Source organism: Rhinoderma darwinii, chromosome 11, assembly GCF_050947455.1.
Source record: "Rhinoderma darwinii isolate aRhiDar2 chromosome 11, aRhiDar2.hap1, whole genome shotgun sequence".
In the NCBI taxonomy this organism is placed as follows: Eukaryota; Metazoa; Chordata; class Amphibia; order Anura; family Rhinodermatidae; genus Rhinoderma; species Rhinoderma darwinii.
The window spans coordinates 67,941,779-67,962,709 of NC_134697.1; the positions used below are offsets into that span (position 1 = coordinate 67,941,779).

At 38.0% G+C, this 20,931-nt stretch overlaps 1 protein-coding gene across 2 annotated transcripts in view; it reads right to left on the reverse strand.

Moving 5' to 3' along the window:
• Positions 1-20,931, reverse strand: part of GRID1 (glutamate ionotropic receptor delta type subunit 1) — an 832,880-nt gene that overhangs the window by 554,097 nt on the left and 257,852 nt on the right. For both annotated transcript variants that reach the window (XM_075841706.1, XM_075841707.1), the window contains exon 3: positions 10,576-10,860. In XM_075841706.1, coding sequence (XP_075697821.1) covers positions 10,576-10,860 — 285 coding nt within the window. The remainder of the gene's footprint in view (positions 1-10,575; positions 10,861-20,931) is intronic.

Genomic DNA, 20,931 nt, shown 5'->3' on the forward strand with positions numbered 1-20,931 from the left:
GAAAATGCTCACTACACCCCTTAATAAATGCCTTGAGGGGTGCAGTTTCCAAATGGGGTCACTTCCCAGGGGTTTATTTTTATTATTTCACATCTGAGCCTCTGCAGTTGTGAACCAATACTTTGTAAATCGCCAAATTAGGCCTCAATTTTACATGGTACGCTTTCACTCCTGAGCCTGGTCGACTGTCCAGGCAAGAGATTAGGGCCACATGTAGGGTGTTTCTAAAACCAGGAAACCCAGCATAATAATTAGAGGGCTGTCTTGTTATGGTGGCACAAGCCGGGCACCACATATTGGCATATCTATGGAAAAAATCCCATTTTCATTCTCCCACATCGTGTGCACACTAATTTCTACAAAACACCTGCAGGGTTAACATGCTTACTACACCCCTAGGTAAATGCATTGAGGGGTGTAGTTTCCAAAATTGGGTCACTTCTGGGGTGTTTCCACTGTTTTGGGCCCACAGGCGCCCAGAAACCAATCCAGCAACATCTGCACTCCAAATGGCGGCCCTTCCCTTCTGAGCCCTGCCGTGTGTCCAAACAGCAGTTTATGACCACATATAGGGTATTGCCGTACTCGGTAGAAATTGCTTTACAAATGTTGGGTTCTTTTTTTCCTTTATTTGTTGCGAAAATGAAAAAAATTGCGCTAAAGCTATGTCTTAATGAAGAAAAAGGATTATTTTTATTTTCACTGCCCAATTCTAATAAATTCTATGAAACATCTGTGGTGTCAAAATGCTCACTACGCCCCTAGATGAATTCCTCAAGAGGTGTAGTTTCCTAAATGGTGTCACTTTTTGGGCGTTTTCATTGTTTTTTCCCCTCAGGGGCTTTGCAAATGTGACATGGCCGCCGCAAACCATTCCTGCTCAATGTGATCTCCAAAAGCCAAATAGCGCTTTTTCCCTTCTAAGCCAAGCCGTGTCTCCAAACAGCCGTTTATTACCACATGTGGGGCATTGTTTTACTCGGGAGAAATTGCTTTACAAATTTTGTGGTGCTTTTTCTCCTTCAGTCCTTGTGGAAATGAGTAAAAATAAGCTAAACCTACATTTTCTTTGAAAAAATGTTGATTTTTATTTTCAGGGCCTACTTCCAATAATTTCTGCAAAAAACCTGTGGGGTCAAAGAGCTCACTATACCGCTAGATAATTTCCTCAATGGGTGTAGTCTCCAAAATGGGGTCACTTGTGGGGGGTTTCCACTGTTTTGTCTCCTCAGGGACTTCGTAAATGTGACATGGCCTCCGCAAACCATTCCTGCTAAACTTGAGCTCCAAAAGCCAAATAGCGCTCTTTCCCTTCTCAGCCCTGCCGTGTTTCCAAACAACTGTTTATTACCACATGTGGGGCATTGTTTTACTCGGGAGAGATTGCTTTACAAATTTTACGGTGCTTTTTCTTTTTCAGTCCTTGTGGAAATGAGAAAGAATTAGCTAAACCTACATTTCCTTTGAAAAAATTTAGATTGTCATTTTCAGGGCCTATTTCCAATAATTTATGCAAAAAACCTGTTGGGTCAAAACGCTCACTATACCCCTAGATAATTTCCTCAATGGGCGTAGTTTCCAAAATGGGGTCACTTGTGGGGGGTTTCCACTGTTTTATCCCCTCAGGGGCTTTGTAAATGTGACATGGCCTCCGCAAACCATTCCTGCTAAACTTGAGCTCCAAAAGCCAAATAGCGCTCTGTCCCTTCTAAGCCCTGCTGTGTCTCCAAACAACCGTTTATTACCACATGTGGGGTATTGTTTTACTCGGGAGAAATTGCTTTACAAATTTTACGGTGCTTTTTCTCCTTTAGTCCTTGTGGAAATGAGAAAAAAAATTGCTAAACCTACATTTTCTTTGAAGAAATGTTGATTTTAATTTTCACGGCCTACTTCTAATAATTTCTGTAAAAAGCCTGTGCGGTCAAAATGCTCACTGTACCCCTAGATAATTTCCTTCAGGTGTGTAGTTTCCCAGATGGGGTCACTTTTGGGGGATTTTGACTGTTTTGGCACCGCAAGAGCCCTTCAAACCTGACATGGTGCCTAAAATTTATTCTAACAAAAATAAGGCCCCAAACTCCACTAGGTGCTCCTTTGCTTCTGAGGCCGATGCTTCAGTCCAGTAGCACGCTACGGCCACATGTGGGATATTTCCTAAAACTGCAGAAACTGGGCAACAAATATTGAGTGCATTTCTCTGGTAAAACCTTCTGTGTTATAAAAAAAATTGTATTCAAAATTTATTTCTGCAAAAAAATATGAAATTTGTAAATTTCACCTCTACTTTGCTTTAATTCAAGTGACATGTGTAAAGGGTTAAGACATTTTCTAAATGCTGTTTTGAATACTTTGAGGGGTGAAGTTTTTAAAATGGGGTGACTTTTTGGGGGTTTCTAATATATAACGCCCTCAAAGCCACTTCACAACTGAACTGGTCCCTGTAAAAATGGCCTTTTGAAATTTTCTTGAAAATGTGAGAAATTGCTGCTAAAGTTCTAAGCCTTGTGATGTCATAGAAAAATAAAAGGATGTTCAAAAAACGATGCCACTCTAAAGTAGACATATGGGTGATGTTAATTAGCAACAATTTTGTGTGGTATAACTGCCTGTCTTACAAGCAGATACATTTAAATTGAGAAAAATGATAATTTTTGCAATTTTTCGCTAAATTTTGGTGTTTTTCACAATTAAATACTGAACATATCGAGCAAATTTTGCCAGTAACTTAAAGTCCAATGTGTCACGAGAAAACAATCTCAGAATCGCTTGGATAGGTGAAAGCATCCCGGAGTTATTACCACATAAAGTGACACATGTCAGATTTGAAAAATGAGGCTCGGTCAGGAAGGTCAAAAGTGGCTAAAGAGGGAAGGGGTTAAAATTAGCATCTCAGTCCCTGCCCATCAATTTGAGAAGGTTATGACTATTTCAATAAAAGATTTTAACTGTAATGATAGAAACTTACTAAAAATCAACCACATGTGGGTATGTGGTTTAGTTCTGGACTGACTAGATCAGCATTTAGCTAACTGAATATGTTCTAGAAAGTATATGAAGTTGGAATAGTAATGGCATATTATACATAAGCAGTTGAATAAGTAAATTTGGGGCTAAATTAATTGAATGTGGTATTCCGGGGACTATAGTGTTATTTACACTAATAAATAATATAGTTTAATAAAATGATTATGTATTTCTCCCTGGCATTTCTATAGGTATAAATCATAGATCCTAATAACCTAATTGCCTTGGTCATGAAACCCAGTGTTTAAAGTGCATGTTCACCATTGGTACTATACCTAAAGAGAATATGTTGTTGGTTGATTTCAATATTGCTTCTTTTATCTTAAAGATCTGTTATCTCTCACATGACTGCTCGTGGAGATGCAAATTCAGAGCTCAGTGGGCAATCTCTGTAATACATTCCCTCTTTTTTCCCTCTTTTTCTCTCAATAGTCTAGTGCATGCCTTCACTGCCTCCGCCTGCAGCACTGATTTGACTTTGCAAGCTTTGATTTCTGAAACAAAATGCTGGTCAAACGTCTCCTTAGGGATATATAACCTGCTGTGTGTGAATGTCACAAACCTATTCTGACCACAGATACCTCTATAGTGCCCAGGAGTAAGTTACCAAGAGTGAAATATGACTACCTGGTGCGTATAATTCTTCTTAGAAGCTGTACTGTATACAGTATGTGCAATGGCAGGATGTTTTAATCAATATTTTTTGGGAAAGTTGTTTCATTTTTATTTTAGATCAGTTGAGCAAAACGTGTAATTGGGATAGTAATCTACAAATTATGTTGGGAAAAGGTTTAAAGGGTTGTCCATTAGGAGAAAAAAGGTTTTACTTTTTCCCAAAAATAAATAGCCCTTTCTTGTCCATTGTCTGTGTCTGGTATTGGAGTTCATGCCCATTCAAGTGAATGCTAAATGCAGACTACAAACAAAAGTGGTACTCTTTTAGAGAAAGAGCCTGTCACATATCTAATCGTAGACAACCCCATTAACGAGAATTAAAACAGTACAAAACAAAATGTTTGTCTAATTTACAGAATTACTCACTCATGATATCTGAAAAGATACTTTACAACACCATTTGCTTATTTGAGCAAAGCGTGAATAGGAGGAACATAAACGGAATCACAGAATAACTTGGGTCCGTTGGCTTTCCCATGGCAAAGCATAAATCAAATATACCAAATGTTTCAGCGACCACTTGTAATAACACAAATATCACAATTAACCTGTGTTAATAAATTGAGAAGAGGAAATCTACTACATTATGAATGCAGATGAGTTCAGTCTCAAGTTGACAAACTAGAGATTAATGGGGCTCATAAGGTTTATCTGGTGGGATCTACACCCACAGTGAAGCAAGTAAAGTTGGTGCTTACAGTCATAAGGACAATGTTTCACAAGATTCTCTAGTGAGAGCCCGAGCATGTTCTGATAATGAGACTATCCATCATCCAGGGGTCTGCAGGGTTTAAGGCTAGGATTCAGGACATCTCTGTTATTGTGCCAACTGAGGCAATGGAGCTGGTTTAGTGACCGAGGACAGTCAATTAATCTCTAGCTTTAAAGTGAAAATAGAAAGAAAAAGTAGTAGCACTAGATGTTTTCTCTCCTTCCAACAAATGAATCATTTTTCAAGGAAGTATTACTGTATATCTTATTTTTATGAAATGTCTAAATTATACACCATTCATCAACTGCTGAATTCTAGTCCTGGAAAACATTTGTTTCTTTAAAGAGAATGTCCACCCTTAAACATTTTTTTTTAAAATAACCTAAATAGGTTCAAATTTATGTGCTGATCAATTTCTATTATATCTTTATATAAGATGGAGCTACATTTTTGTGATCCAGAGTTCTAAATCCCCTGCAAAGTCATTAACTGATAATATTCTGTCCACCACTAGGGGGAGTTTAGGTGCTTACTGCACAATGTTTGTACATTGAAGTTAAAGCGTGCCTAACCTTTCAGGTGACTTTTCAGAATAAGCTCACTTGTGTGTAAATGAGGAATAACACTAATTCTGGCCACTAATGTATTTTTATTTTTTTAGTAGTTTTGCCCTCTGCAGGCTCGATCTCTAATTCTCAGTTTTTCCCGAGCTAGTGGTCAGAGCCTAACTGCTATCATGGCTTCTATAAACAGCACACATAGAAGAGCATAATCCTGCTCTCCAATAACATTAAGGCCTCATGCACACGACCGTAGCCGTGTGCACGGCCGTGATTTTCGGGTCGGGCGGCTGCGGACTGTCAGCGGACTGTCAGCCGTGGGCCGCCCGCAAATCGTACGACATGCACATGGCCGCCGTCATTGTTTTCAATGAGCCCGGACCGCAGAAGATGTCCGTAATAGGACATGCCCGTTCTTTCTGCGGTGCGGGTTCCCGGGCCATGCACGGACCGTAAAAACTACGGTCGTGTGCATGGCCCCATAGAAAAGAATGGGGCCGCAATTCTCCCGTGGATTTTCGGGGGAATTGCGGCCCAAAAACACGTTCGTGTGCATGGGGCCTTATAGAAGTTGCAGTTGCGTGGAGGACATTATAAGGCAGTAATGATCTGTGTAGCTGAGAATCCAGCATTGGGGCAAGATACAACACTTACTAGAAATCTGCTGCATCATTTGTGTCTCTCTCCTCTGTCTCTCTTTCTCACTATGCTCCCCCCTCCCCTCTCTATAGACTTTTTTTGACAGCATATAACATGATCCCATAGTGAGCAGATAGTCTGTCTCATCTTGAGAATGTAGCCTGTGGAGTTTGCATCCCCAATTGAAATGAGGGCAATGTTCTTGGTCTGATTATACTCTAGCCTATCCTGGGCCAATATTTGTCCTGTGGTTAGTTAACTGGTACTGTGTCTTTTAAGTACACTTATTTTTGCTGTCTTGCATTTTACTGTTGTGGCTGTATTGTACCTCCCCCACACACACACTTTAGGTGTCACTTGTATCTAGGCAATTTAAAAAATATATATATTTGAAAATATATATATTTAAAAATTTATAGAAAAGGAAAGCGCTACTCAAAAGGAAGGGATAAGCAGGGTAATGACGATGAGTCAATTTATTTGCAAAAACGGCAACACGTTTCAACGCAGAACCTGCGCCTTCATCGGGTCAAAAGATCTTTTGGCTTGATGAAGACGCAGGTTCTGAATTGAAACGCGTTGCCGTTTTTGCAAATAAATTTACTCATCATCATTACCCTACTTATCCCTTCCTTTTGATGTAGCCTACAAATAAGGTCAATTAACACAAGATTATGTGAATTTTGGATGGATAATGTGAATCTTGGATGGATATCCAAAGAGAAGTTCCGCCTTTTGACAGGACTGTATTCCCAAAGATGCTTTTACCTACTACCTCCTATAATACATATTATTCACTTTTTTTTTTGTTATAAAGAGAGACATATGGTTTTTTGTTTCACATGTATTTACATTATCACAAATAGCATCACCTTTTTTCTTATCTTTTTATCGTTATTGTGCAATAATTTGAATTCTCAATTCATATTGGTACATCTCAAGTGTGTGTAGCACATACACATATATATATATATATATATATATGGCCACGTGTTTCAACCTTGCATACACACATCTTTCTGTATTTATATTTTTCACTCAACACATACACTTTTGCACCTTTCCATCACAATATCTCATCACTATTATATTCGTTTACAATCACAACACTTTTTAATAATAACATGTTTCAAAACATATACAGTATATATATATTTATTTTACATATTTACACACGGTTTCATATTTTAGTCACACATTTTCATTTACACTTTTATGCCTTTTCTTCATCACTATTTATATTCACCCACATTACATATATCATCCTTTTGACAGGATTCCAGTCATATTACATCAGCGATAATCGCCAGTCTCCCTCTATCTATCTCCCCTCCATATATGTTCTTTTCGTTGCACTCGTTTAATCATGTTCTAAATCATAATTATCTTCACCATCCCGGGATAAGCCGAGCGCTTACGCACTGGGGAGAGTGCCCGTGATGTCTTGCGGTCTCATATCTCCATCTGGATGGGCGGAGATTGAGTGACGTTTCCGTCACTCTTTCTCTAGCCCCTCCTGATGACGCGACACTGGAAGCACATAGCTGGAGATCTCTGTACCTGGCGTATGATGCCATATAGAGGTTTTCCCCTTACTAGTCCAACACCTTATACTTCTCCCACATGATTGGACGAGGGCTATGTAAATAGCAGCTTCAGCTGGAGAGACACCACCCTTGGACGAAGGCATTTCGCCGAAATGCGCGTCGGGCTGGTGTCTCTACAGTGCAGAAGAAAAAATATGGGTAAGTAATCTTCTTTACTTCACCATTTATATAGGTCTGGTTATTTTTCAAGTATACATCTCCATCAGAGTTTTCTTACATCATATGAACTTGTTTTGCCATTCTTAATGATCACCGCATATTTATCTTGAGCCAGTTTCACCTACATGCATGGGGATTTTTGCTAACTATATAGCTGCATGTTTTGTGACATTATTCCCCTGTGGTCTATATCTATATTCACATATCTCTCTATATGCATATGCTTCCTGCCTTGTAGGACATCTTGATGTTGCACTGCATGTTTCATTTTTAATCGGTCTTGTTTAATGTATGTCATTAATATAGGATATTTTGTATTTTTCACATAATTTTGTGTTAATTGTCCTTATTTGTAGGCTATATCTTGAATATAACAGGTCAATGCACCAAGTCTTTACTTGGTTATATGTTAATCTTTTTTGACTGACAGTCAAAAGATTGTTCTCCTGGATGTACGAATAGGGTATATATTTATCCCTTCCTTTTGAGTAGCGCTTTCCTTTTTTATCCATTATTAATATATATTTTTTCAAATATATATATATTTTTTAAATTGCTTTTTTCTGCGGCACCACAACCATGATGCCGGTACCTGGATACTGAAAGCTGCAACCATTTTACTGCTGTCTACCTTCATAAGTTGTAGCTGCCAGTACAAACTACCTTAGGTGAGTGCAATTACTTGCCAATACTATAATCACCCCACCCATCAGGTTTATCTTGCACCATGTAGCGATGTGTACATTTTTTTCTTTCCAGACACTACTTGTATTTTGGAGGAACCAGTCAAGGTCTAACAAAGATGAGAGACTACCAGCTGCATGGATAAGATTGGTGTCTGTCTGACAATGAAGATGGAGTGTGCAATGTTTAATAAAGGTGTTGAACCCAAATGAGGTGAGGCTTATGCTCACTTTCCTTCCGCCACTAAAATATTGGGCCCGGAAAGTACGGCCCGGACATCATCTTAGGCTGCATTTGAAAGGATCTGTAACAGGGTGATGACCTAGACATGGCAGTGGCCAACACAAGTAAAAGATTAAGCCCTTCCCCCTGCAGCCATAACGTTTTAATTTTTTTGTCTCTAAAGCCGTATGAGGGCTTGATATTTGCGGGATGAGTTGTTGTTTTTCACAGCAATGTTTATTGTACCATATAATGAACTAGGAAACGGGGAGAAAAAATGTGAGAGAGGAGGTGACCAAAAAATAGTGATTCTGGCTTTTTAAATTTTTTTGTTTTTGTACTGTGTTCACCATGCGGATTAAATAATGTTATATTGTAATAGTTCATACTTTTATGGACGTGGTGTTAAAAATTTGTTTTATTATTTTTGAATATGTTTTTTTAACATTTAATATTTTTGTTTTTTTTGTACATTGAAAAATCTTTAACAAATTGTAACTTTTTTTTATTGCCCCCCCCCTAGGGCATTATAACCAGCAATCACTTATACGATATACTGCTTACTAATGTAGTGCAGTGTATTGTTTTTCTGATAGGCTTCTATTAACCATTGGCAACCCGCAATCACATTGCGGGGGGGGGGCTGATGGGCTGTTAGTTGGGGTCACCCCCTTTTTCTAACAACTTAGATGATGCAGTCGCTATTCTCCGCGGCATCTGAGGGGTTAAAGAAGCGGGATCCCGCTCGTGTGGGATACAGCTTGTTACAGTCATGTGTTAACTGTATCTTACAGCCAACAGCCGCGTTGTATGGAGCAGGCTCAGCCATACATCCACTACTCGACTATGATGTAAGTACACGTCGAGAAGGGGTTAAAGGAAGAGTTGGTCCCAAAATTAGGGCTATAAAGGTCTGTATATTAAGCAGCCATTCACCACTGTTGAAAGGGGAAATAGGCCTGATGTACGAAGATGAAGCCACCATCTTAAGGCCTACTAGACTCAAGAAGATAGCTTTTGTATCAAGGAGGGGTACAGCCAGCCTGTTACTTCTTGTAGATAGTTGTAATGACTTGCAGTGCCACCAACAGTCAAAGACGACACGCTTACTTTCTATTTTGTTTCACCTTTTTCCGTGGCATTCCAGCGAGGACTTTATTATCACACGACACCATGCCCCTTCTTACAAGGAGACGGATTTAGCAAATCAGTGTGTAAACAGTTAGAAGGGGGCTGACAAATGGAGAAAGAGACATTTTTCTGTAGTAAGATAAATTACAAAATTTCTTATGTTTGTTGAAAAATAGTAAGCTCTCCCTAGTGGTGGCTACAGGCAGCTAGAAATCTATCCTTAAATATGTAACACCACCCTTATTATTACACAATTTATAACTACAGGTGATTGATGAAAGCTTTTTTTTATAGAATTACGGTATATCAGCGGTTAATAGATAGACACATATTGAATAGATCTACCTGGAGTTATATAAAATAAATTAATAAGAAGATTCATATACCAGGATCAAATGTTGCCCTCCAATTATTAGTTGTTAGCCATGATTGAATTTGTAAATTTTCAAGTTTGAATATTCTGAATCTTGGATTTGCTGCAAATTTTTAATCTATTCACTCATCTTTAGTAGTAGTAGTAATCATAAAAACAACAGTAACCATGCTAGGCTCAATACAATGACACATTGAATAGCTCTTCATTCTAAACTCATAGAGGAGGATCCCAAGTAATGGATTCCCCTCTATGATTTCCTGATTAACCTACTGCATACTATTATCTTTAAAATAATCCTCCATATGTTAAATTTTTTAAGCAGTTTGTAGGAGAGATAAGCAAATAAATTTGACACAAATCTGATTTAAAGGATTTCAAAACTTTTAGGGATCGCGGCGCATGAATCACGGCAAAATGCTGGCTTGAAAGTGGTTGAATACAGTCTTAGAAGACATTAGGAAGTCAGACAAGTCAGACAAGGTTTCAGGGCTATCCTGGCACTTGTGCTTCACGACAAATTTATTTGTACCAAATTGAACACACAATGAATTTTGAGAAACTCACTTATTTCTATCTTGTAGCTCTTGAAAATCTTTTTTTACAAGAGTTATGTAATACAATAAATTTAATTAAAATATGATGAGCTAATGCAACACTTGAAATGCTAATTTATAGAAAATTACAAATAGAAACAAAGCCATTATTGGTAATTTAAAGAAAAATTTTTTACTCCAGCTTACTCAATTGTTTTAGATTAAAAAAAATTCTGGTTACCGTACTTACCATAGTCACTGTCATAAAATACTATAAATTTCTGCCATCGGAGTTCAGTTACTAGTTTCAACATGATGTCATTGAGGCGAACTGATGGTCTAGCAGCCAATGTGTATTCCTCTCCATCCACGCTGGGATTAAGTTGACAAACAGTTCTTGGAGATCCAGCAGAGTTGCGTTGTATATAGATATGCGGGATGTGCATGGCATCTGTCAATGATTGAAGTGCATTTGCTGAGGCACAACCAGTAGACGTCACTAAGGCTAAAATCCCCTGGGTCATCAAATCACACGCTGAAACACAAATACAACAAATACGGTCATAATTCATCTTCACAATTCAAGCAAATGTTTATATTATATGGCATAGAAAAACAATTGTATATATCAGTTATGACTAAGATTTTGAGAGCAATATGTGCTTTTAGAAGACTGCAGCAGATCTAGGGAACAGAGGCTTCATTTTAGAAAAAGTACTGTACTTACAAATGTCTCTAAGTTACGATAAAAAAAAAAACATTATAAAGGAATATTGCAGTTTTCAAACTGAATGTTGAGAACTTACTATGGGCTAAAGCTGGCCATACACTTTAGATAGCTGTCGATGAAAAATCATTGGACTGCCCCATACACATGCATGCCTGGCTTGGCCAGACTGACTCATCTGACAGCAGCTTATCTAATAACGAACAAAGGGATTGGGCATGTTGAACTTCAACATGCCCAACCCTTCTCTCCCCCTATATCTGCCGTTGGTGGAGAGTTGGGACGCCGCAATACATATCAGATGGTCAGCCAGTCCTGCTGAAATCCTATACATATTTTGTGTATGGCCCGCTTAACACTTCCTGTTGTGTAGATATTACATTTCAACTTAGGAGCAGAGTAAAGGTCCTTTTACACAGGCCAATTATCAAACAAACGCTCGTTCCTGATCATTGCCCTGTGTAAACATGGCAGTGATCAGCCGATGAACGAGCAAACACTCGTTCATCGGCTGATTGTATTCTTTTTGCGGCCTAAAATATTATGGTTGTTGGCAGTAGATCTCCCTGTGTAAATAGTGAGACGTGCTGCCGACATGACAGAAATGTATGGGGACGAGCGATCGTAGTAATGAGCGTTCATCCCCATACATAGCTCCATGTGAAAGGAGCTAACGAGTGCCTATCAACGAGCTGTCTCGTTGATCAGCGCTCGTTTACATGGCCTACATCGTGTGAGAGGTCTCTTAGATGTCATTTGATTATCATATCCATCAGAGAACAGAATTACAATGAAAGATAACACCTCTATAATAAAGCTGGAGGCAGACAATGCAGGATCACATCATTGACAGTAGGTAATGGTCATAGCTCTCCTCTTTCCACTCTCTGCACATGACCGGGCATGCACACTACACTCTCCCATAGAGCGCTTTCTTATGTCCAGGGGATTATTGTAAAGCAAATCTTTGGAACGGCTGTTGCCAAAATTCAAGCAAGAAGACTGCCTCCATATTTCAGTTAAGGAAATAGATTAAAAAGAAGTAGAACAAAAAAAACAGATTATAAGAAAAAAGGCTATGGGCCGGATGTATTCATTTTGTTTCATACACCAGTCTTAGTCAGAAGCCCACAAGAGTAAGATGCAAGTTATTTATTAGGAGGCGCACACCTCTTAAACTTCATTGCATCCTATCTTGTACGTGAACCTGAAAGTAAATCCTACCCTGCTCTGAGCTGCCGTCGATTTCCACTATCATTTATTCTAGTTTCTGGTGTAAATTATAGTAAATATGTTGGCCCAGCGCCCCTTCGTTAAGCCATGATGGATTGGTGATTCTATCTGTGGCAGTGAGGTAATGGTGAGGCTTTGTAAAGGTCAGTTTATTGAGAAGTTTATATATTTAAAATTTTTGGCCAGTATGTATTTTTTATTTTTTAACTCTAGAACACCCATTTAAAGGGTTTGTCGGGGTTTAGAGAAAAGGATCTATAAATTGTATACCTGGAATACCAGCTAAAGCTCAAGGACAAGAGTGTCGCTGTTTTAGAAAAATAATGTAGACCCTGTTTTGTAATCCGGGACAACCCATTAATTAAAAAAAATATCTAGATTACGGTGTTATCAATTTTAAGCAAATTCCAGCTCTGTCTTTTAGTCTTTTAAATGTAATGCAGAAAATGGTGATAATAGCAAGACAAAAAGGTTAATAGATAGCACTATCTGAAGTATAGTCGTAAGTGGAATACGTAATTACAAGTCAATTTAATCTTTCAGAGAATATCTCTATAATAATGTAATGTACCCATCAGTGGAAGCTCTTGGTTTCATTATATTAGTGGTAGCGGGGAATCTTACATTTCCTTATTACCTCACGCTTTTCTGACACAAATCACAAATTCTCAAATAAAGTGTGTTTCACCTAATATGCATTTGTCAAGTTCTAATGAAATGTTTCTTCACCGTAGATTAGCATTTTTTGTTTCCATTCCATTTTTTCTGAACCTTATTAGGATGTTGCTGATCTGGAGGCAGCTAAGTGTCTTCTCTAAAATCATGAGCTTCTGTGCGCGATTATGATGTATAATTATCAAAAGAATCATCTTTTTCACATTCATTGCAATCTCATTTCTTTAAAGTGTATGGAAATCTGGACACGTTTTATTTCAACGGCTTCTAGTGCATCTCTACACAACAGAAAACATGACTTCATTCTGCTAATGTAGCATTTCCACAGATGCCCACCGTAATTATGATATAAAAGGAACACTAATGTAGTTGTATTATTAAATAGCTTTATTGTCTTTAAGTGTCTATATAAAGAAGATCTTTCTACTTAAAGTGAATTTGTCATCATAATAAGCACTTCCTAGTTCCTTTTAAAATTTTAGTCTATTACCAATTCTAGAGCATCTTTTCTTACAACTCTGCATTGTTTTCGACACTACAGAACAGCAAGCGTAATCTCGTTTGAAATGACAGTTTACGGCGTAATCTCGCGAGATTATGCTTCCTGTGCTGTAGTGTCGGAATTGTGTTAGCGAAGTGTCAGGATTCTGAATAGACATGACGTCCTGGCTGGAGGTAATGTATATTCATTGTGAGGACACTTGAGTAACGTTAATGTGTGTTTATGTGGCTGCACATAGCGATATAGCTATATCGCTATGTGCTGTATAAATGAATGGGGAGAAGTGTATGACGCTGATTGGTCACTGATTGGTCAGCGTCATACACTCCTCTGTACAATGCCCACTTGGTCAAATAGTAAAACACGCCCAGTTGTTCATTAAGAAACTCATTAGCATAAATCGAAAATAGGTCATAACTCCGACAAAAATGATAGTTTTTCTAAATAAAAACCACTGCTGTCTACATTACAGCGCCAATCACATCATGTACAATATAGGCCACTTATAATCTGGTGACAGAGCCTCTTTAAATGAGGAGATCAGAGGTTTCTCATAAAGACTACCCTTTTGTTTATGCCCCATCAGTGGATATGGATGCCATAGGGTGCCTTTCACTGTGGTGGGCCCATCGCCCTCATAAATTACTTGGTCAGTCATCCATATAAATGGCTGGCATCTACTACTACAAGCTACTGCAGGGGAACTGTATAGGTCTTTGCAACTTCCCAGCTAATCGTTAGGGGTTTCTGAAGCCAGACCCGTCGTGCTCAGCTGGTTACTGTGCTGGCATGGTCTTGATGAAACTACCCCTTTAAGCCTCACATTTTTTGCCAAGTCTTTCTCGTATCATCAAGTTCCAAGTCAAAGAAAGTATCGTTTTCCCAATCATATTTTAGAAATACATTTATTCCTAGGATTAGGGTCCCTGTAAATGTACTGTTTGTGCTTTGTATACAGTGTTGCAAACAAAAAAGACAATAGAATCTATTTTCCGATTGAAATACATGTGGTACAAATTCAGAACAGCTGCACATATAAGTTTCAACACAAACATTGGGTTTTAAAATTGTACAGTAGTTTTGCCATTTTGATAAACGACTCCCAAGCAGCGAATTGAGTCTTACATGTGTAAACAATGTTATATCCACTTTTTTCTGTATTTTCCATAAATCAAACATTTAACAGACAAGCTCTGACTCCGCATAATAATTCTATGCAATACAAACAGTCACTCAATTATGCATCACAATTATTTCTGCAGCCATATTGATCCACTTCTATAATCCTCCTATATATCCCTTCTCCTTGAATTTTTTTCATGTGTGTGAGAACGTTTGCATGTTCAGCAGCGTCATGTACATCTGCATTTACAGCAAACAAATTATCTCACTTTCTTCTACCTTAATTATGCTAATAGAAGATTGTTCCATAAATCTGATCCTTATGATGGAGTCTCAATGTATTTGGCTGTCATCAGGGACGTGCTGCTTTCGGTGCAGATAGCGAGACGGTTGCCAGATAAGGCTTATCCTGTCAGATGACTAATTCATTCAGTCACCTTGACGTGATGATATAGTGGAGGTGGACTAGACTATAGATATCGTTTTCTATATAAAAGTGTACCTCCTTCTGGCAAAGCAATTACTATAATGTCATCTGTGTGAAGATTTGTCTCCTGTATGTTCTGCATTACAGTACTTTGAAGTGCAAGAGGTCATCAGAGAGAAAAAATATACAATATGAGTAATATTTATGTAATAACTTAAAACTTTCCAGGTGTTGGGAACTGGAGATGTAGTAACTTTTACTAGTTGTCAACAATGTCGTTACAATTTCCAATCTGGCGTCTATTTAATTGATTTAATTTTCCCGTTCTACCTCTATGATTCTGCCGAAATTATACAGATAATAATAATTAAAAAATTCCATACAGGTGTGAAAACAAAAAAACACTAGGTGCTGGCGCAGCCAAATTATTATTAACTGCAGTCTGCTATTGTTAAAGAATTAGAAGTACTGCTGGAACTTCTTTCAGTTAATTAGAAAGTCATTCAGTTCTCATGTAAGATCTCATCAATATCCTATGAATATACTTTCTTAGCGGGTATTTGTCACAACAGGATACGGTGCTGCAGATTAACGGCTTTATGTTTTCATGCAAACATTTTCAAAATTTTTTTTTTTAAAGAGAAATAAATGACCGATAACTTTAAACATTGTTTCTTTCTTTGCCTAAGTTTAGAAGAAAGACTAAATAAACCTAGGGCATGCTATGTAGAGGGATTTACAGCGGGATAGTAAGTAGATTTATTCTCACCTGAATATTACATAAGCACAACTGTAATTAACCTTACACCCAATGTAGAACCACAGATAACTAATCATGAGAAGTTGCACCAATTGTCAAACTCCGCTTTGCTCAGGGTTAATGTGGCCAACAGAAGCATCTTTCATAATGTCTGATGGAAGAACAGGGCCTTACCGACAGTTTATGAGGTCCATCGGAGAAAAACCCCACCTGAAGATGTGTGTCTGGGGTTTATCCTTTTACTGAATTAATTTGCAGATGACCTAATAGTTTGAATGTTCTATAATTGTAAGACATAGAATTATGCACACAACAGAACCACGTGCAGGAGGATGTAGGGAGTCATATGGAAGCCGTGGCTCTTTACTATGAAGTCGTAGGAACTCCATGTGCTGCCCTACGCTGCCTTACATGGTGCAGTATTACAAAGTTATTTTCCTGTAGAAGCTATTCTCTAAAATAGGGCATGCGATGTGGCATGGCACAATTTTTTTTTGTTAGATTCATACGGAATCTGTCAAAAAACCTGTGTTACCTCCATATAAAGGCATGCGGAGGTACAGTAAATGCCGGAAAGATGTCTACAAGGGCTGTTTTACTGCTTTGTAGAGCTCAGAGGTTTTATAGAGCCATAACATGCCCATGTGCATTATGCCTAACATGCACGTCTTTGGTGTGACTAGATTGGAAAGCTATCTTTAGCGGGACCACAGTACTATATTTTTATGCTAGTTCTGCCACATTTACAAACTCACATTTTATACAAGTTGAATATAAGTTAAACTATAATTGTTATAGTATATTTTATATTAGTGAGAACTAGGATAACTAAGTTGATACTTTGGGTCTGATCATTTTTGTATTTTTTAATGACAGACAAGGTATTGTAAGTGTATGTTTTCTTAGAGCGGATATGCTGTGGACTTTTCACCTGAATTCGTGGGCAGAAAATCTGCAGCGTATTAAAGTAACTGCTAAGTGGATGAGATTTTAATTAATCTTTAGAAAAAAACCTTTGCAATACAAATGTAAAATGGTAAAACATACAGATATTACCATGGATTTGCCGCAAAGACTGCAACTGATTTTTTCCAACGCAAATCCAGTATGTGTGGATATGCCCTTAATGTACCATTTGTATACGTTTTGGGGAGAATTTAGTAAGACTATCGTTTTATACTCCAGTCTTAATATAAAATGCGCTAGTAAATGCACCCAATTTATGAAGAGACGCACAGTTCTTAAAGAATTTACTAGCTTCTTTGGCTGCCCATGTGCAAGAAGGAGAAATCTATGCCAGCTACGGGCTGGTATAGTTTCCCGCTATAATACACCAGCTTCTGGAGTAAATTATAGTAAGTGTCGGGCTGTGGGTGCCCCTCCCCTTTCCACCAAGCTCTACCCACCTTTTAATAAGTGATGGGGGTGGCAAAAAACAAAAACAAACCACAAATAGGGAACTAAACTTGTTTTTATTAATACTTTTTTTTCAATATGAATCACTCACACAATGCAAATTTTGTCACAGATTTCTCAGTCATCTTAATGGGGTTTGCAGAAACCCATGGACATCCAACAACATTCAGATGTACGGAACAGATTTTCTGTTACATAAATTTCTGCTACAAATCTACTGCATTTGAACATACCCCTAGAGGGTAAAACTGCACAGCTACCTATGACATATGTTGCATTTAAACCTGAGTGACAGGACCCTGGTGATCACTTGATCGATCATGTAATTATTAAGAGAAAAACATGTTGTGCAGAAACAAGGGATTTGTATGATTGATGCTTAAGGTACCATAATATAGCTCATCACAGTCGGGATAGTTTTGTTTGGCTGGGTTCACACCAGTATTTGCCATTCCATTGTTCTGCTCTATCAAAGGAGCAGAACAAGGGTAAAAATGGCAGATGGAACCCATTGACTTTATTGGGTTCAATTGGGCTTCCAAGTGAGTGTCCATGGTTTTACCGGAAACAATAGTGCAGCATGCTGCACTTTTGTTTCCAGTATTCTCGCCCGGATCTGAGATGGAGGCCCCTAACAGAGCCTCCAATGCAGATGTGAACGAGGACTAATATTGTTTTTTTGTGCACAGAACACAAGCCTTTACTTACAGGTCTTGTTTTTTTAGTTGTTTTTTTTTTAACTGTTTTATTAAACTTTTTTATAGAGTAAATGTAAAAAACAAGACAAAAAGGGAGAGGTGTGAGAGGGTTCAGGGCAAATATAACTAAAGTAAAGTTCCATAATAGTCTTTACATCTTTGGCAGTCTCTTCCAAGAACAGAAGTTGATTCTGGGGTCCAATTTAAGGGGTGGTCAGAAGCAGGTCACACCCGTCAAAGTCTGTAACAAGGGGCAGATGCCAGGAAAGGGTCAACACATTTTCTTGACATAAAGTAAATATATTATTGTCTTTCCCCATTCTGTGCTCATTGAATCTAATTGTCAATAATGAAAATTCGATGTTTTTTTATAACCAATTTACTAAAGATACTGTAATGGAAAAGAGAATGATGATCAAAGGATGTGATTTCAAGAGGAATTGTGATCTTCTGCAACAAACAAAAAATAACTGTATCTGAACAAATAAATGATCCCCTCTGTAAATGTATGCTTTATGTTGAATAATCACTACTGCCTGCAGAAACATTTATCTAAAAAAAGAAAAAAGCAGATTTCATCTTAATGCAAGATACATATTGTTATAAATAACATAATTAAAATCCAATTATATCACAGTTAAAATCCAATCACTGACAATTAAAACAGTCTTAAGCAAATGAATAATGTATTCTATTCTGTATCACATTATGAAAAGCTGTTAAAAGACATTACAGCTTTGCATGGGGGATCAAAATCAGCAAAGCAGCTCTGTTAACTTTACTTAGAGGAAGCGGAGGTGAATCAGATGAAAAGCCCAAACATATTAGCATACAAAACTGGAAACATTACTGCATAATCCATTGTAGATAATAAAGGCAATATAAAAGATCCCCAAGCTGTGCGTAATAAGTAGAGCTGGGTAGAGATATTTTTATACAGTGAACCTACACTAAGGGCTCATTCAGACAAGCGTGTATAATTGTTTCAACGGAGCATGTGAAGGGCCATGAAAAAAAAATAGGACATGTCCTATTTTTTGGTGCTTCACTCATCCCTCCATAGACTCTAGTCTATGGGGGATCCGTGATAACGCGTCCCGCACGGGTGCACCTTGGTAGTGAAAAACTACAGTTTTTCACATCTGAGGTTAGCCACGTTTATGTGAATGTAGCCTTAGAGCATGTTCAGACGTGGCAGAGTTTTTCCGCTGCAAATGTTGGTGCAGATTTGGTGCAATTACGCAACGAATCTGCACCAACATTTGTATATTTGACAGGTAATTCAGACGTTGCAGATATCACAGCGGACTTGCCACAGATTTCAGTTTTTGCATTGCAAAGGCTGAAATCCGCAGTGAAATTCCGCTTCTTCTCCACAACAGACAGTGCATGCTGCGGAGGGAAAATTCCGCACCGCAGCCTATAGTCTGCAGCGGAGTTTTCCGCAACGCCTGAAATAAGTTTCCTAAAAATGTATAGAAACAAATGTAAAAAACGGCCGCTGGAGATTTCCACTACGGACTGTCCACTGCGTAATTCCACAGCAATTCCGTCACGTCTGAACCTGCCCTTAGGTCAGGGTCATAGCTAGGAAGTGTATGGTGGGGTATGGGCCTGGGTGCCAGTCTTTCATAGTCATGCTATTTAGATAAAGGATTAGATCACCACATTAAATCTTTGCCCTGGGTGAAGGATAGTGGTATATAGTGGATTTTATATTTCCTTATAGACTTTAATGTCACATCTGGCCGTACTAAAAAACACCATTAAAAAAGCCATGAAAAACACAGAAAAACGCAGCGAAATGATGCTGTATTACAAACGCCATCAAAAAACGCTGTTCCATTTTACAAAACACTGGAGTTTTAACACACATTTTTTTTATGCAGTTTAAAACTCCAGAAAATATCAATGGTTTAGGGAGGCACAAATGTGTTAAATCTGTGCTCAATTTTCAGAGCATATACTACTGTAATTGGCGCTCTATAATTTGGTAATGCCAACTCAAGGAATCCATGGGAAAACTGGAAGAGATTAAAAGGTTTAATTCAAAATAAGAAAAACATGACTGCTTTCTTCCCAAAACAGTGTCACACCTGTCCATCCAGGTGTGTGGTGTTGTTTCTGGAAGAATGCAACCATGTTTTTCTAATCCCGTATAAGCCTTAAAACTGCCTGGTTCCGTTAGAAGAGTTTTCGTACCAAGACCACCCTTTTTTAAAAAAAAAAAAAGGGTTGGCTTCAGCTTACTGCATCCGCCCACTCAAATGAATGATAGTCCAAGTTATGTATGGATGGATCAGGTTCACCGAGAAACATCTTGCTACAATGTCCAGATGCAGTAATAGCGCTTTTGGACTGGGTTTGTATTTAAGAATATTTGTATGCAGTATACTATTTCATGTAGAGTAAAAAGTTGGTGTACATTTTTTCTGTATGATCTAGTTAGTAATTCACAGTTTCATGTTAATAAGTTAATAATTGTAATAAAAACATAGAAACAGAATTTGAGAGGCAGAAAATAATCTACAGGTCCATCTATTCTGCACATTATGTGTGTTTATGGTTATACATATATGCATCAATATTTTGTATGTATCCCCTGTTTTTTAATTTTTTTAATTTCCGACCTTATACCTTGGACTAGTTTGGAGCAAGAGCAAAACGAACAGCGTCAGAATAAATACGCTACCTATTTAAGTTCTGTTGATGTAAACTACAATTACAAGTTCAGTGCTCAGCATCAATTAAGTATATTATTGCTGTAGGGGGACTTTCTGCTTTCATACATGAAAGATAAATGTGTTCTCAGAGTAGGTAGACAGGACACAGAGCAGCGGGACACCAGAAGACACAATGCCAAGCACCAACTCCCCATCTGGTCATGCAGAGAGATCAGTCTTAAAGACAAGAGAAGACGTCCCTCAAAATGAGGAAAAACAGCAGGCCGAAATCATGAGATTGAAGAAGTGCCAAACACATAATCCCTCATCGCCAATTAATAAAAAAGAAATGATATAGAAGTAGTCCACGCTTCCTCCTTATG